Source organism: Spinacia oleracea, chromosome 1 (assembly GCF_020520425.1).
Source record: "Spinacia oleracea cultivar Varoflay chromosome 1, BTI_SOV_V1, whole genome shotgun sequence".
Classification (NCBI taxonomy): Eukaryota; Viridiplantae; Streptophyta; class Magnoliopsida; order Caryophyllales; family Amaranthaceae; genus Spinacia; species Spinacia oleracea.
This window is the reverse complement of record NC_079487.1, coordinates 128,255,218-128,273,349: the sequence shown is the minus strand read 5'-3', so window position 1 is coordinate 128,273,349 and position 18,132 is coordinate 128,255,218. Positions and strand designations below refer to the sequence as shown.

The window sequence follows — 18,132 nt, the reverse complement described above, 5'->3', positions numbered from 1 at the left end:
TTACTTATTAAAATATCTACCAAATCCCCTTGCTTTATTATTTTAATTCATTCAATTATTTTTCTTAATACACGTGCCCGACCAAGTGTATCTCTTAAATAAATACGGAGGGAGTATCTATTTTTTCAGTGACAAAATTTTTCATTTTATTAAAAATTATTTTTTCAAAATCACTAATATGGTATAAAATTAATTTATCTCTTTAAAATGTTTATATTTTATTACTTTTCTTAGTACTCCCTCCGTATTTTAAAAGAGATATACTTTGACTGATACATAGTTTTAGAAGTGTGAGTTGAATTTATTAAAAAATAAAGTGGGTTACTGAATGAATTATTTATTATAGTAAAAAGATGATGTGATTAAGTGTTGGGGTGTCATCGGCAAAATCACTTATGCCTCGATGTTCATGTTCCCATGAAATTGACATCATCATAATCATCACCATGACCATCACCAAAATCAGTTTCTAAGTTTCCAGAATCATTAATCTCATTATAAGCAGCACAAGTTGCAACGTCATTGTCGTCGACGTCGTCACTTATTACAAATTTACATGTTGCTCGATATTTACATGTAATGGGATGAGATGAAAGAATTAATTTATTACAAAATAAAAAACAATCCACGACAGAGATCCTAACCCCGAAACATAAGGTATTTCTTGAGGCCCTTGGGAAGCTTAATAACTGGAAAAATGAATTCTTGCCCCTATATTGAAAACAACTTATCCTTCTTATTGCAGATAATAACCATTTTGTCTAAGACGACTGCACTTCTTAGCAGAAACTCGATCAGCTTTAGTAGGTCTTTACACGGCTTCTCATATTCTCAACACAGTTGTAAGTTTCTCCATCGCACAAGGAGAGGAAAGCTCACGCCAAAACATATCACAATCACAAAAAAAATCATGACAAATTACATGAAAAATATTTCTATTATTTGAAGGTAAGACCAAATATAATTAACTAGCTAGATAAACTCAATATCCAAATAGACCTGCAATCACTGCTGCATAAAATGAGAATTTTGATTTGTAGTTTTCTTGGACAAAAATGAAAAACAATATATATCAAAATAAGAATACCAAGATTTATTATGGTTAACTTATAAGGTGAATTAATTCTTGTATTAATCACTTCAACCTGGGAAGGTATTACAAGTAGGAGTGGTGTGACAATGAGTTTAGATCTACTTTCTCTCTCTAACTCTCTTATATTTTGTGTTTATCTCACTACCAAATAAGAAAATAGGTTTAATTGGGTTTATATAGTATAAAAGAATAAGCTAACATGCTTAACATCCCTCAAGTCTCCCAAAAAAATCAAGTCTGCATATTCCTGCAATTGATATGTAAGTCTCCCAAAAAAATCCAAATTTCCAAATGATATGTAATATGCTCCATCCACCTCTGCATATGGTTAGTGACTTCGCTTTCTCTTCTTTCCCCCCTTCTTGCTTACCCTTTCATTCTTCATTGAACCATTTCTCTTCTATAGTAGGCTTTCGCTTGTTCCGTCTTTTCGAGATCCCTATTTCTGTTTTAACAGTTTCTTCCAGCGGAGGAGAGTCATCCATGGGTTCGTCATATTCGTATGAACTTAACACCAAATACTCTACAATATCTTCATCTATTGCATCCTTTTGCGAGCTCCTTGATTTCTTCTTGCTTTTCTGCGTTTTTTCATCCTCTGGAGGAGGCTTATCCCTGCAATTGCAAACAAGTTACATATGATCATAAAGTAGTAAACCAAAGGCTTACTATATTCAACCTAAAAAGCTGTAGATTCCTGTAAAACGTGGCATGTACTCCGTAATACTAAACTCGACAATGTCACACCTAGTTTCTTTCTGTTGTGTCCAGAAGGAATTGAAGACTGCTTCACCTTTGTCTCCTTCATCTTCATCATCACTTTCTTCATCATCACTTTCTGCTAGCATTTTATCAGAAATGGGTGGCTCCGCACCGTAAAGGACACTGGATGATATGACAAAAATTAGTGGTTTTTACAGGATAAACATAATATATCCACAAATGTATATAAAAAGCACAGTAGTGAACCTGGATTCTGATACAGAGACATTCTTCTGTTGAGCTTTTTGGCGTAATGTAGCAACATACTTCGACAAGGGGTAACCACCAGACTGCTTCTCTTCCTAAAATAAAATAACCATGAAATTTGTTTATATTACATGGGTAACTCATGGTAGAAACGGAAAGGGAAACAATACAAATCAAATAACCCTGCATCCCTTAATAGACTTTACACTTCCCTTAAACACGGTGTCCCAAGGGAAAAAATAATACTGTAGATTACATTTGATGTATGCATGAATTTGGCTACTGACAGATAAAGAATACATATCAATAGCAAACCTCGAGGAAAGACGATATAGCTGGTTCACTTGGCAAGAAAGAGATTGTTGCACGTTTTTTGTTTGTAAATTCTGAGTTGGCCTCAATCTGCAGGCATTACAGTTATCAGTTTGCACATCATCAGTATAAGCAAGGGATAAAAGGAAAAGGAAAGAAACAGAAAAGAAGAAACAAATAAATGTTGTATGATGCCATATATTGTGTTCTGAGTTCTGTTTATGGAGGTACAATTACTATTCATCACAAACATAATACCTGTCGATTAAGTTCTTTCATGTCTTTACGGCACCTCTCAACTTTGGTGCATTTGCAAAAATTACGCAATCTAACAGCGGGTATAAAAGATAATTCGAAGAAAGCAACAGAATAGCTCCGTTGAGCCAAATGTTCACCCAATTCGTCAATCACAGAAGACACACATGCTTCCTGAAAATGACCGAGTCTAAAGTGCTTGTTTGCTGACCTATAAAAGGGAGTCACGTGTTAAGAGAGAGGAAAAAATGATCACACGCTTGGAGCACCCAAGAAGAGAAAATTGTACCTTGAGTATTGTCCGCAAGTCAACAGCTTTGCTAACACCTCCGCTAGGTGGACAGTTCAGTTCTTTCATCTCTAACATATCCAAAAGCAGCATGGAAACTGGTATGAAAGTGTCGGTTGCAGCAGCAATACAGTTGAGCATTCTAAAACAACGCATTCGAAGAGGAAAGTAACGAGCAGTTGGAACTAAACGGGCTACTCCAGAAATTATTTGAGTCAATGGATAAGCAAGGGGTTGAAAGTCAGGTTCCAGACCATATTTACGGATTGCTACAGTCCAAAGCTCAATACAATTGATAAACTTTCACTCATAAACCTTCCTGAAAGATTCCTACAAAAAATTGACAGCAGAAGTAACAGAAGTGTAAGCATCCATCTCAGATTCACAGGACCAAATGCTTCGAACAATGTTCAAAAAAGACGAGTAGTATAAAAGTCTATTCGCAAATAATGAGGCATGTATAACCAAAACAAATACTTCCAAATCAAGAGTGATTTTGCACAAAATGCATTTACAAACTGGCAGTTCATGACATAATCTTTGTACAGCCCTTTAAAGCAGTCATCCAAACAATCAATGCCAAGTTGGACACATAGAGTTCTTAGGAATCAAAATGCTGCAAATGAAAGGTCTCGGCTTCCAGTACCCAAAAAGTGCAGAACAACGTGACAAAAATCACAAAGATCGCATTCACAAATTCATTTGTCATTGAGCAATCAATAGAAGAATGTAAATCTTACTATGTTAACTTGTTAAGTAAAGAAATAGTTCAATCACATGATAAGGAAATGATCACAACATTTAGAAGAGTACTCTATATTAAGCAAAATAAGCATGCTTCATCATGATAAGCAGCAGAGTTGTAATTTGCATCGTCATACATAAACTTGTCAAGAGAAACAATGCAAGAGTGGTTTCTGATAAGGAAAATTTACTGTAAAAGCAACAAGGAAAATGATGAAAGAATTGGGGCATGCATACCTTAATATACTTCCTCAGAAATGCTGGGAAAGCAGCCAAGAACAAGGATGATTTAGTTAAGTGCTTCAAAGTAAATGAGATGTCCTTTGCATCTGTCATTTGGTTCAAAGCATGCAACGAATTTCCTAGATATGACTTCACCAAATGCTGATACTTCTTCCAACTTTTTGTGTTCTTTACCGCAATTAACTTCTCTTTCTTTCCTCCATAAGCAGGAAAATTCATCAAATTGCAAAGAATCCCATCGATATTAGTCAAAGTTTCTACCATAACTTTAGACATGGTAGTTAACTTTTCTGAGGATTTTTCATCACTTCAAGATGACAAGCTACCCTATAGGCTTTCAGCAGAGAGCGTACAGTAGCTATTTTCTCATTTTCCTGTATACCCTTACACCAGGATTCAACCATTTCCATAGTGATAATAATTCTACCCGAGCTTTCTTCCATTTTTGACCTAACAACCGCCTCCTCAACATCACTATCAAATCCTCCTCATCTTCAATCCCGGCGTCATCGCCCTCATCAATTTCATCACCATCTCCATCAATTTGATCATCCTCCCTGTCAATTTCAGCATCATCATCATCATCCTACCCAAAGACAATACTTGAATAACTACAACCATTCATGAAATACAAGCTAATATATCCAACAGACAGTAAAACTCACATCATTGCCTTCATCATCAAACTCTAGGAGCTCCTTGTCCACCTCTTTCAAATACTCATAAAATTCCGGTTGCTGCACCAAAATTAATGATCAATAATTAACCTCTAACCCCCCCCCCCCCAATGCATCATGTTTAAAGAAAGAAAAAAGAATAGTAAAAGGTCTAACGGATTCCTTAAGACTTTCCAACTCTTTCTTATGTTCTTTGGCTTCCGTCTTATCCCCCACTTAATCAGATACAACATTATTTGATTTCTTTACTGCAATTCAAAATCAAAGAAAAAATCCACCTTTAAAAACATCATAATCAGCTAAACTAACTAATTGGGAATAAATGAAATTGGATAAAAATCCTAAGAGTATATAGAATTGGAAGGTGAAATTACCTTTTTTCTTTGAACCCGTGATTTTCGAATCAATTAACTGCAATAAACAATTCAAACAATTGTCAGGAACTTGTTTATTGATGATTAATATCCCAAAAAAAGGGTGACAATTGATTTCGACGAATTAGTAATTAAAGAGATGGATTGAGTAGTATACCTGAGAGAAATATGGGATATGGGCACTAAAGATATGAACTTTTAGAGAGCTAACAAGAATGAAGAGGGAGAAATAAGCTTAAACCCTCAAATTTAGGGTTTATCAGACTGAAACAAGAACAGTAATGCTGATGGAGCACGTCAGCACGACGAGGAGGTCAAACAGTAGTCAGGGTTCCATTAGTGCGCTTTTAATTGAGGAGAGAGAAAGAGACACACAACTACACAACTAGGGATGGCAGTGGGTAATGGACCCGACTCGGATCCGTGGATACGGATCTGGATCCTCAATTTTTGGACCCGACGGATCCGGGTAGGATATGGATCCTTGGTTTTAAAAACGGATCTAGATCGGGTCCTAAGTCATTACCCGGATCCAGATCCGTTTACCCGTTTTTATAAAAAAAATATATAAAAATATAAAAGTAAAGACTTAAGACTTGTAGTATTATTGAAGTTTTTGAACTTTTAGTATTATTTATGTTCGATTTGTTAAATTTTATTTTAGTAAATGCTTGTATGGAAAAATAGCTTTGTTATTGAAGTTTTATTAAACTATGTTTTAAGGTTAAAATGAAAATTAGTTTCGTTTGATGAAAAAATAAGTTAGGATCCGTTTTGGACCCGAATCCGTAGGATCCGTCGGATCTGGATCTGGATCCTCAATTTAATTACCCAGCGGATCCGGGTAGGATCTGGATCCTTGCCTAAAAAACGGGTCTGGATCTGGATCCTAGAGGATCCGGTCCAGATCCTACCCGTTGCCATCCCTATACACAACGCAGGCCCGGTCCAAAATTTAATTGTCACAAACATGCTAACCAATGTAACTAGCTTTAAAGCCCCGTGCGACAGGGGCGAAGCCAGACGTTGTCGTGGAGGGGGGCCAGTTGATAGTATTTTTATTTCTCTGGAACGTGAACAATGATATTTCATCCGATTTGTACGTTTTGTTTCAATAATTTGATTTTCACATTTGTCAATGCAATAAATAGTGAATAAGTGCAACCGTTACGAGTAAAGGTTGCAGAGGAAACATTAAAGAATAAATTCAAATAGAGCCAAATTTAATTTTCGGTTATAGTTTTTTCATTCACGACAAACATGTAATTTAGATATACCTTTTCTAGTAAGTTAGGGGTAATTATTTTCTCAATTAACTAGCTACTAATAATCGTCATTAATGGATGAGAAATACAGAATAAATAATTAGAGAAACAACATTACCAGATGGAGTAATAAACAAACAAAACAAAAATATATGGAGCTAGTAGATGATAGATTGATAGATCATTGGTGTATACGGCAAACAACAACATATTAAAATAGAAGAGATAAACATAAAATACTATCTATTTCAAGGGAAGCATTTACTTGTGAAAATTACGACGCTAAGGCCAAAGATGAAGGTATTGAAATAGATTAAATTAAAAGAATGAAGGTAAAAGTACACTGTTTCGTACTCCCATGTGAATATAAATTAATCGCAACTTTCTACCGAGTAGGTGATTGTAGTACCTAGTAGACTAGTAGGTAATAGGCATAATATGTAGTACTGCCACAAAATAGTACATGCATCACACAACCATTTTCTTTGTTGCAGAAGGGGGGCCACAAAGTTATATAAAACAAAAAAATATATTTCTACAACTATTTTAATTGGTCCAGCTGTCAACTTGAGGGGGCCCATGGCCTACTTTGGCCCCTTAGTTGCTTCGCCCCTGCCGTGCGATGCACGGGTTTGTCAATTTCGTACATCTTTGTCTTATTATATCATCATATATAAATAAGTGTTTTTTAAATTATACCTATTATAGAAAGTTAAATAGGTCTCTATTCAAGTTGAAATATAAATATTTTTCTTAATATTTAAATTTTTATGCATAAGGCACTCATAGAAAAATTGAGTTATAAAAAACTCGAGTTAGTTATTCATGTGATCTCAACAAAATCATTACATACGCTTAGTATAAGTATGTACTCTCTCTTTCCTTATTTTTTGCTCCATATTCTATTTAGTCCATCCCTTAGAGATTGCTTCATTTTCTTATATAGTATTAAATCCACGGCATTTATCCCACTTACATACACTCATAAAAATTAAGAAACAATGTTTGCTAAATTTTAGCCCAATCCTTAACAAAAACAAATTTTGCATATGGGGCAAACAAATAAGGATAGAGGGAATAATATAACCACGTGTTTTTTTTAATAGTATAATATTTATAATTTGTACAATAACATTAACATAATTTTGTATACCGTTGCGGCTAAGCTATGTGTGATTAGGAGGTTTATGTTGGCCTGGTGTGTTAAGAACAAGCGTTTATGGGGCATCGACTGGAGACAATTAGCTTCAGTTGTTTCTAACGCTGCTTCGGTGTAATACCTCATATTTTTCTGAATTTAATAAAATATATTTTAATGTATTAATAAAGTATTTTTACGATTTTTAGAATTTAAATTGAATTTAATATGCATCTAAGTATGGTTTTACTTAAATACAATATTTATTATTTTTATTTAATTCCGAAATAAATTAAACGAACTTATTATTTTATTATTCAAGTCTCGGAATTTATTGGGTCGTATTTCAAAACTATTTAAATTAAATTCCGAGCCCAATCCAATTCAGTTGGTGAACCCAACAAAGCTTTTAAGCATTTATTCCTAATTAAACTCAATTGCTAAGCCCAATGCAAAAACCCTAACCTAATCCCACTAGGGATTAGGAACCTATAGATATAACCCCTCCCTTCACTTGATCCCTTCACAAAATTCAAAAATCTCTCTCTCCTTTTTTTTTCTCTCCTCTCGCCCGGCTCTCCCTCTCGCCGCACACATCGAGCACACTGCTCGTGTGTCGCGCCGCTTCCCCGTGCCTTCGTGCACACAGCTTCCCGCACCACTCGCCCTCTCTCCCTCTCGTGCCTCTCGCACACAGCCATACTTTCTCCTCTCTTTCTTTCGCACTCGCCCACGCACAACAACACCCTTGCGTGATGTTGTTGCCGCATGTTGCTGTTGTTTTTGCCGAGTGTGCCGCGCACAGCCAGCCCTCACACACTCGCTGAAGGAAATAATTCCCTTGGTCCAAGTATGCATTCAATGCTAAGTCTAATAAATGCGGTTCGGTATTAATTAATTATACAAGTTAATAATTCAGTGAGATCAAGTGAACTGTATGCCTAGCTAGAGGCCGCTTCAGTTCAAGTGGAATTAATAATATTAATCCACAGCTTACTCTTGACTGAACCCGTAGGGTCACACAAATAGTACGTGAACGGATCAAGTATTTAAGTGAATTAAATACTCCATTTATGGATATTCGAAATCGACGGATCTCGGTTCCAGTGGGACCTGAAATCGTCAAAAGGCAAATTATGAATACTCCGGAAACGATGATATTGCCGGAAACGTAAATATGGATCGTATCGGAAATATAAATATTATCCAAGTCGTAGATGTTGCCGGAAACGGGAACATGGTACGTATCGGAAAATATTATCGGAAATGAAAATATTGCCGCAAACGGAAATATTGTCGGAATCCGAAATATTATCGGAATCGGAAAGTAATTCCGGAATCGGAAACATTAAATATTCGTTCGAAACGGAAATTAATTCCGGACTCAGAAATATTAAATATTGTTCGAATCGGAAATGAATTCCGGAATTGGAAAATTAATCGGAAGCGCGTCGTACAAAATAAACATCAGACGAGCTTGCTAGACGCAAGGCCCAGCACGAAGCCAGGCCTGCGCCTAGCAAGCCCATGCGTGCAAGGTAGCAAAGTAGCCCGCCAGCATCGCAAGGCCCAGCCAAGCAAAGCGCAAGGCCAGGCCCAAGCGAGGCCAGCAGGCTGGCACGCCCACTCGTGGGCTGCAGCGCTGTGGGCCGAGCACTCCGCGCGCGCGCGCTCCCAGCGCCACTCTTGGGCTGTGAATCTTCATCACCATCTTGTTAGCTTGGCATCGTCTTGAATCTTCGTTCAATTGCTAACTTAAAGTTCTAAACTTAGAAATACTTGAAAATAATAAATTACATCAAAATTACATGGTACGCAGACCATATTTAAAACTTTACATTCAAAGATAGAACGGTTCGCAGACTGTATTTAACTATCCTAAATGGCCATACTAGTCACTTGGGAAGAAAGGCATGTGAACCAACGCCCAGGCCCAGCCAATCAGCGATAGACGTTTTTTTTCATTGAAACTTCCACATATTTACCCTTTTGCCATTAATTACACGCGCAAGGATGATATGAGCCGTCGGATTACATAAATCTAACGGTTGTTAGCTTTTCTCATTCTTCTCATTAGAGGGGGATCCCTATATATATATATATATATATATATATATATATATATATATATTCTATGCATTCACCCATTCGTATGCTAAAATGAATGGCTCAATTAATTATGCAAGTATTTACATGAATTAATTAAAATTCACGTTCACATAAACATGTCCTAAAAGATTAATTAATTTCCAAATTATTAATCCTTAGACTTTATTCTAATTAAAATTGAATTTAATTAAAATAATACGACCTACGAAAAATAATTAAAATAATTATTTCATTTTAATTTTATTTAGTGGCTCCCACTCAAACCAATAATTATTCTAGATAATTAATTATTAAATATTAAATTAAAACTCGAGGCCCGGCCCAAGTAAATAAAATAATTATTAATTATCCCGTTAGCCCAAGTTAATGCAAACATAGTTAAGCCCAACGAAATAAACAAAAAAAATTGTTCGTGTGCATGCTCGGGCTAGGCTTGCGCCCAACCCAACATAGCACGGTGTGGCCTACGAGGCACACGAGCAATGCCCGCGCACCCCGCAGCCGCGCCCACGTCCCCGCAGCTGCTGCTGCCCCTGTGTGCTTCTTCGCTGCTCATTGCTGCACAACGCAAGGCGAGGTGCCTTGCTTGCTCGCAGCCATCGCAAGCAAGTCCCTGCCTGCTTTCCCTTTCCTCGCCCAGCGCGCGCGGCACGCAACGCCCATGCTGTTGCCTGCGTCGCTGCGGCTCGGCACGGATGCGGCAGCCCGCGTGGCTCGACGAGCCACACGTCCACCCACCCTTGTGCTCGTGCCTTTGGTTCGTACTACGGACCAACTTAATTAAAAAAAATAATAATTTAACGAACGTTTGCATTTAAGTTATTTTTCATAAAAAGTTACGATTTTTATTCTGAAAACCAACGGTTTTTACGATTTAATTAATTTAACGACAATCTAATTTCGTAAAATATTAAATCAAGGCTAACATTACTCAAATTTTAAGAACGAACGATTTCAACTGAAAATTTGAACTTTTAAATAATTAAATCTAAAACTTTAAATCGTTCTAAACATTTAAATTTCAGATTTTTAATAATTTGGTTTAAGTGTCGATTAAAATTAAAGAAACTATTCAAAATTTTAATCCAATAATTTTCAAAATTAGCCACTGACCATGAAATTATATTCCCTTTCCCAATTAATTGAATTATTAGATCTAAATTATTTAAAAAATCAATTAGCGATCTAAAATCTACGAATTTGGGGTAAGATAAATTAGGGTTTGTACTTATCGGAAACGTATGAAAGTTTTACCAAAGATCAAGATTATACCCAGCAACATTGTGTCAAAATTTCAATAAATTACGAGTTGTTTAGGTCGACCAATTAATTGAAAAACTTTCCGACATTATTAATTTTAATTCGAAAATTAACAAAAACGCCCAAAAAACACAACTTCAAGGCCTGTTTTTGCAATTCTGTTCTCATGAGTTGATCTTAGAAGTCATTTTCAATCAGATAAGGGTCAGAAAAGTCGAAAAACCGAATCTTTTTGATTTCAGAACTTATTACGCAATTAATCCAATAATTCATAAAAAAGATCCGAAAAATCAACAAAAAATTCCCAAAAATTCGACAACAGCAAAAACATTAAAATCATGCTAAAATATGCTTTTAATACATAAGGCTCGTGATACCACTGTAGGGGAATACAATTAAACATACATAACATGTGCGGAATAATCCTCAAAGCTAGGAAACATGTATAAAGCACAGATTAAGCAAACTTACATTTGAAGCGTGTTTTTCCGAGTAATCTGTCAACAAACATGAACTTAGAACTCCACTTGTCGTTCCTCTACTTGGTTCACTGACACGTTCAGATCCGTCTTGACAATCGTAGCTAAGACAATCAATCAAGAGTTTTTACTTTTCGGGATGAACAGAAGAACGTAATGTTTAGAATTAGGTTTAGGGTTTCTTGGAAAACTGATGTGTGTACTGTGTTGTGTGTAAAAATATAATTAGCCTAATTATATATATAAAATGATGTAACCGGCCAAGACCAAGAGGCCTTGACCGGCCACATCACACACACGGACACCCACCCGCGCACAGCCCACACTACAGGCCGAAGCCCACATCGCGCAGCCGTGCAGCATGGGCCATGGGCCTCGCTGCCTTGCTGCTGTGCTGCTGTGTGTTAGTGCGTGCGCTGCCACGCCCCACGGGCTGGCTTGCTCGTTTGCTCGCTAGCTCGTTGGGCCTTGCGCGCTTGCGCGCTTGGCTCGACGGGCCGGCAGCTCCGATGCTCTTCGTATTCGCGACTAATGCTTTACGGCTATTATTTATCGCATCGTATCCGCCGAATCACCGTCGTACGATACGATTATTCGTTTTGCCCAGCTTACGAATATTCGCGATACGATATACGATTCTGATGCAAGGTCGTATCGTATAGTACGTTTTCGAAAACTAATTCCCGAAAAGCTATTAAATGAATTTCCGATTCATTTAATCCGGTGATCTGTTACATGCCATTGGTGTGACCTTGTAGGTTCAGTCAAGAGTAAGTTGTGAGCTCAATGTTCATTAGAACTCACTGATCGGAAGCATTGCTCCAGCTAGCTGTTCCGATCACTTGATCTCACTGAATTAATTGTTCGCAATTAATCTGAACCTTTGTATTAGACTAAATGCACCTCGGTGAAGGACATATTTCCTTCAAACACACACACACACACACACACACACATATATATATATATATATATATATATATATATATATATATATATATATATATATATATATATATATATATATATATATATATATATATATATATATATATATATATATATATATATATATATATATATATATATATATATATATATATATTTAAAAAAACTTTTGTAGTCATCTCAACAAGGTTTGAAGCCTCGTTCCCTTACTGCTTGAGAGCTGGTTGCTAGACCAAGAGAGCTAGAGCCATGATTATCAGCTTGGCTAGCAACCTTGTGAGTATTGAGGTACTTCATCAATTGATTATACTGTTCCTCAGTGAATGTGGCATGAGCAAGGCATGTTTCTTCTTGAGCTGATTTCTCACTAGCATAGGTTTCTTCCATTTGTTCTCAACATGAAATTCAGTTGAGAGAATGCTAAAGCATTGAGAGAGAAAGAGAGACTTGAAGAGAAAGCAATTGAATTGTATTGAATTGATAATGTTATTACAACAGACATAGCTATATATACAACCGATTAGATGATGTGTTCTAACCAATAGGTAGCAAGCTAAATACTAAGAGCCAATCAGAATCATTGGCTTGTACCCCTAAGCTATCTAAGCTGATCATTACATGAAGAATCAAATAACTAATTCTCTAACAAACTGCCGTGAATGTAGGAGTGTTTGTTGAGTATTCTAGAATCATCCCAGGTGATCACAACATTGCTGGTTGCATGACCATGCAGTGTGTTGCTTAGAGCTGGAGTCTGTCGGAGGTGTAAACCAACATGCTACTTTATAAAACATTCATGCGTTTTTTTTTCCTTGCATTATTTGGAAATTTACAACAATCGAAGCCTTAACGTACATTAAACAAGAATTATAGAAATTGAAATCGCATTAGAAGTTTGACCGAATTAAATTTATCTCCCTTACGACTATACAATGGAATTGCATGGATTCCGGGTCTTAATTCTGAAACAGGCAAACACGTTTGGCCTCCAAAATCATCTTTTTTATCATTATCATGCTCGTGAACTTCAACTCTTAACAATGCTAATTCAGGGACACTAAGTGGAAACGTGAATTCTTCATTCCAAATCGGAATCCATTGATCTTCCTTAATCGCCGTCATTTGCATTGTCTCGTCTGCTGGAACTCCGGCTATACCAACCTGCATGCCGTAAACATAAGATCAATCAATCGAGTTAATAATTCTATAAACGTACACTTGTTGGAGGAATTAATGAACATCGTATGTATATACTAGCAATTAAGTGGATCTTTTACCAAAATGACTACTTTTACAATTTTATTTACTAAAATAGCTACTTTTGAATTCTATTTCCCAAACTAGCTACTATTTATTTACCAAAACGACTATTTTGACTTTGAGGAGGAAAAAAAAAAAACAAAAAAAACAAAGAACCGGTTTTAGTTTTTTTTAGTAGTGAACCGATTTGGGTTTTTTTTAATAGTAAACCGGTTTTTTTGTGTTCTTTTTTTCTTTTTTATTTTACACTAAAAAACGACTAATTTTTGCTACTAGCCACAAAGTATATTCAAATAAAATCAACCCAAAACATAAACTACAGACTAAAGAATAATTTAGAATAAAGTACCGTGCAAACATAAACATTGAGTAGCTACTATTTTGATAAATAAAATTGTAAAAGTAGTTATTTTGGTAAATAAAATTGTAAAAGTAGCCAATTTGGTAAAAGATCTCAATTAAGTAGCAACTAACAAGTGACTCACTTTGGTGTAAAAATCCGGTGGCGAATATCTATCAAAATGAGTTTTCTTGAAGTCCATTCTCCAACCATCTCCCATGTAAATTTTCACCTGTTTCCATTGCCCGATCAGCCGATTTAGCTTATGGTTTAGGTTGGTTTTTAATCGAATTGAAGAAAACCACTAAAACGAAGTAACACATACGAAGTATAACTCTATCTCGATCACCTGATATTCTATTAAGTAGGATAACGTCATCCTCAAAAACTTACCATTAATTTGGTCTTGATGGGCAATTTTTCTTTTGGATCAAAGACTTGATTACCAATGGCATTTATTAAGAAATCGGGTTTTTTCACATAACCACACCCTCCATTGGCTCTAAACATCCCGTGCATTTGCCACAACATTTTCCCATACCCCTGCATTAAGAACGTAACATAACAATTAACACAAATGTTTACATATATATTTCAAGATTAATTATAATGGCGTATTATGGTAATCTACTTTGATTATCGTGGTACTTAGGAAAAAGATCGAGAAGGTGGTCGATACCTGCATGTTAAACGCAACCATTTGAGCTCCATGCATCCAACCAACAAATGGATCATAGTTCGATGAGTTAAATCGAGTCCCCTTTGGATAAATTCTTAGCATATTCTTTCCCGTAAACCTAATTGAACATAAGTTAACTGAATTAATGTACGTATTATCAGTATTAATAAAGTACCTTTCAGTAAAAATCAATCGAAGAAAAAATGTGTAAAAATGTGAGTTATTGAAAATAATAAAATATATATGGTTAAACTAAGAGAAATCTATTTTTAAAAAATGGGTGGATGTACGTAAGGGGGAAAAAAAAAAGACGAGTAAGAGAAAGTGCGTAGAAAGTTACCTTACAAGATCCTTTCCACGGGAATCAACTGCTTTTTCGAGTTTTTGTTCACTCAAACTGATGCGTACAGCATAACCAGGATCAGTATTAGTTGCCTCCTCCAACTTGCATTTTCTCTGAGGAATTGCAATTAAAGACTTGTATGCGGGTGGTTCAAAACGCTGCGATTTATCTAATTGGCCACTATAATCATTTCCGTTCATTTGTACATATCCATTCGCAGGCACGTCAATCTGCAACACACAACTCGTATTAGTTAAACAAATAATTAATGGACTAATTACATGCGATAATTATAATAAAAATCCGTTTTTAATTAATTAGCTAGCAAAGCACCTTACGCTGTGATGGATGTTCAAGATCTCTTTCTGAAGAATTACTACTAACGTTAACCATATCTGTTTCAGCTTGACGACATTCTTTTGGTGGCTTCGTTGAAATGAGTATCTTATGCTTCAATGTTTCCGGGGAAGGAAATTCTTCGAGGTAATTCGAGGGAGGGTAGTATAACAATTCCCCAAATGTTTGTGTGATCATCTATAAATGTGCAAGTAAATAAACTTAAATTAACATGTACAAAAACTTATATAAGACGGTTTTATGTATGTATAAGGCCAACTTCTCCAAATAGTTACTTAATGTGATCAAATAGTTATAGTATCCAATTAAATAATTATATAGTTACTCAATGTGATCAAATAGTTATAGTATCCAATTAGATAATTATATAGTTACTCAATGTGATCAAATAGTTATAGTATCCCATTAAATAATTATGCTTTTTAATCAAAAAGCTAGTTATAACTCTTAGTCAAATAATTATCTTTTTTAATGCTAACATCGGCTGTCTAATGCATATGGTGGTCTCATAACAAACATACTCATAAACATAATAATTTGACAGGAAAATAAATAATTAAATTATTAAAAAAGGTACCAAATTAAAGAAATGTTAACTAACCTGAGCAGCTTTGGCTTGAAGTTTAGGTTTCAGGTGATCTTCAAGTGTTATGATAACTGGATATTCAGATGAGTCAAATGCATGATCTCTTATCGCTTGGAGACATGTTAAGAGGTCCACTGGAGTCGTAAGGGTTCTTTATCCCGTATAAAAAGACAAAGGAAAAGAGGAACGTGTGTGAGACCAATGATGCGTTTTAATTGAAAGACTCTATAAAATATAATCGGACAATCCTAGCTCGTATCAATTTAATGACGGACATGCCACAGACTTATGTGAATTGGATGAAAGTAACAAGTGTAAATACGTAATTAAATTAAGTTGAGGGAGAAAAGAAAAAGAAAATAACCTGCCATGAAGAACATTGATGCCATCTTTGTTGGAATTAGACCACAAATCAAGCTCAATAACTCGAACGCCTTGCTTTAAGGCCTTAATTATGAGTTTATCACTACAATCACTTGTTAATTGATTCCCCGTGAGATAGGAATTATGACCGGTGTATATGAAGTAATGTGACAATGGAGCACTCATATCTTGATTAATCTACATATACAACACATATTACTATATTAGTGCAAATTACATTCAATTCCCCTATTTCTAACATATTTGTTATATATATAATCCCTTGCTTAAAATAGAAAGTGATCAAATTTCCATAATACATTTGCCATTTGCCAAGTATATAACGCTAATGAAACGATTTACTATTATTTTAGGACAAAGAAAGTACATACTTCTTATACCAATTATATGCAATTAAGTGGCACTAGCTATGTTTTTCTTAATTAAAATAGTGATTATATTAATGAAGATGATTGTACTATAGAGTATAATAACATAAGGGAGTAACACTTTAGTAAAGCACAACCTGCCACCACTAATTATTCCAAAATCTCAAATAAATTAAGAATAAAATTAAATAAAATAAAATATTACTCCAGTAGTAAACTTACTTGAGTCTTGAAAGGGGGGTTGAGGTCAACGGAGAAGAGATAGTAGAAGAAATCCTCAAATGTTAGAGAGTTCCTAGTAAACTTAGCAATGTGGTGTCGCTGATTCAATACATCTTCCACTATCTTCACGGCATCGGCGATCGTCGTCGTCGTCTCCGGCCACCCTTGTGCCTCCACAAGGAGGCGCAGGAGCTGCTCCGGCGACATGTAGGCCCCACCACTTGTATACATCTTGAAAAGCTCACGTGCTTCCGAAGGCGGTTCGAGGTCTATTAACCCGAACCGCCTTGTGAAGCACAAACATACTCTGTAGCTCCCCATATATGATGATCTTGATTATATTGATCTATCTTTAATTAGTGTGGAGTTAAAGGGAAGGAAAAAGGAGGGTGTTTATATATGTGCTTCCAAATTCCAATAATATAGTCAATGGGAAGTTAGTAGATCTGTATCTCAGCTGATGTTACTTGGAAAAACATATGCGCGGAATTTTGATTTATTTAATTGCGTGAAGCATGACGAAACCACCATGATGGTAAATGAATAAAATGGTCATATTTTAGCCTCGAATAAATAAAAAAATCAATCCGTCTTCTATTAAATCGTATGACATTTTATGACATGTTTTTCCAATGTGATTTCAAACATTATATATTCAATTACAGATAAAAATAATTTATAAAAAGTTGATATGTAAAAAATAATTCGTTGATCTCATAAAATCTCACACTACTGTGTTTTTTTTCCTAAATATAAATCACAAAGAAATTGAAAGTAGCTTGTGTAAACAGTATCAAAATCAAATTGTGTAAACTAATAAGAAACAGAAAAAAAATACTTCGTAGAAGGTGAGTGTGTGGAATAACTATCAATCAGACGGTCTTTTACAAGAAAATGAAAATTAAATTGTTTGAAGCTGTAACTTTTGGTTAGTTGGTCGGGCGATGGAGTTAACGCAAGCAAATGGGAACATGAGTTGGTTGGTTAGTTTGCCAAGTTGTCATGCGAAGAACGCGGGAGAAGAACATTTCAATATAATTCACCTCGTTGAGTATCAGTATTTGGTTTTAATATTTGACGATTGGTCCTATTTACTTAGTTTCAAATTATTTGTTTATAGGCCAAACCTAGATTTTCACGAGAGGGAAAATTAAATAATTAAGCGTAGAATCCATACTATTTAACAGAGTAATATGGTACATATATTCACTAACTAAATGGATGGACAAGTTATTTTAAACATGTAACAAAGGAAAATGAACCAAATTTTAATTTATTTTTTTAGTTCTTCCTGCTTAACTAAGTGAAAGTTCTTCCTCTTGTGCGTAATACAAATTTCAATAAGTTATTCACATTATAAATCATTTTATTTTAACATGCGAATTTCACCAAAGTGTCCATCGTATTATTAATTTTGACCCAATCACATTAACTATTA

The 18,132-nt window shown here is 35.3% G+C and overlaps 1 protein-coding gene and 1 pseudogene across 1 annotated transcript; both read right to left on the bottom strand.

Annotated features, from left to right (window-relative positions):
- Positions 1-1,102: 1,102 nt before the first annotated feature.
- On the bottom strand, positions 1,103-12,542 carry LOC110803022 (nucleolar complex-associated protein 2-like; annotated as a pseudogene).
- A 67-nt stretch (positions 12,543-12,609) lies between these two features.
- LOC110803047 (phosphoinositide phospholipase C 4) lies at positions 12,610-17,143 on the bottom strand. The gene is made up of 9 exons (XM_022008508.2): positions 16,695-17,143; positions 16,085-16,281; positions 15,736-15,871; positions 15,111-15,311; positions 14,775-15,007; positions 14,435-14,552; positions 14,149-14,298; positions 13,901-13,987; positions 12,610-13,316 (listed from the first exon to the last, which is right to left on the bottom strand). Exons 1-9 carry the CDS (start codon positions 17,013-17,015, stop codon positions 13,023-13,025), a joined length of 1,737 nt encoding a protein of 578 aa, XP_021864200.1. The 5' UTR covers positions 17,016-17,143; the 3' UTR covers positions 12,610-13,022.
- Positions 17,144-18,132: the final 989 nt, after the last annotated feature.

Bases quoted from the DNA above. Each gene is read 5' to 3' on its own strand.
- LOC110803047 (XM_022008508.2), bottom strand. From the start codon at position 17,015: ATGGGGAGCTACAGAGTATGTTTGTGCTTCACAAGGCGGTTCGGGTTA. The intron at 14,299-14,434 runs GTATCGACCACC...TTCTTAATGCAG, and splicing joins TGGTTGCGTTTAACATGCAG to GGGTATGGGAAAATGTTGTG. The intron at 13,317-13,900 runs GTGAGTCACTTG...TACGGCATGCAG, and splicing joins CACCGGATTTTTACACCAAA to GTTGGTATAGCCGGAGTTCC.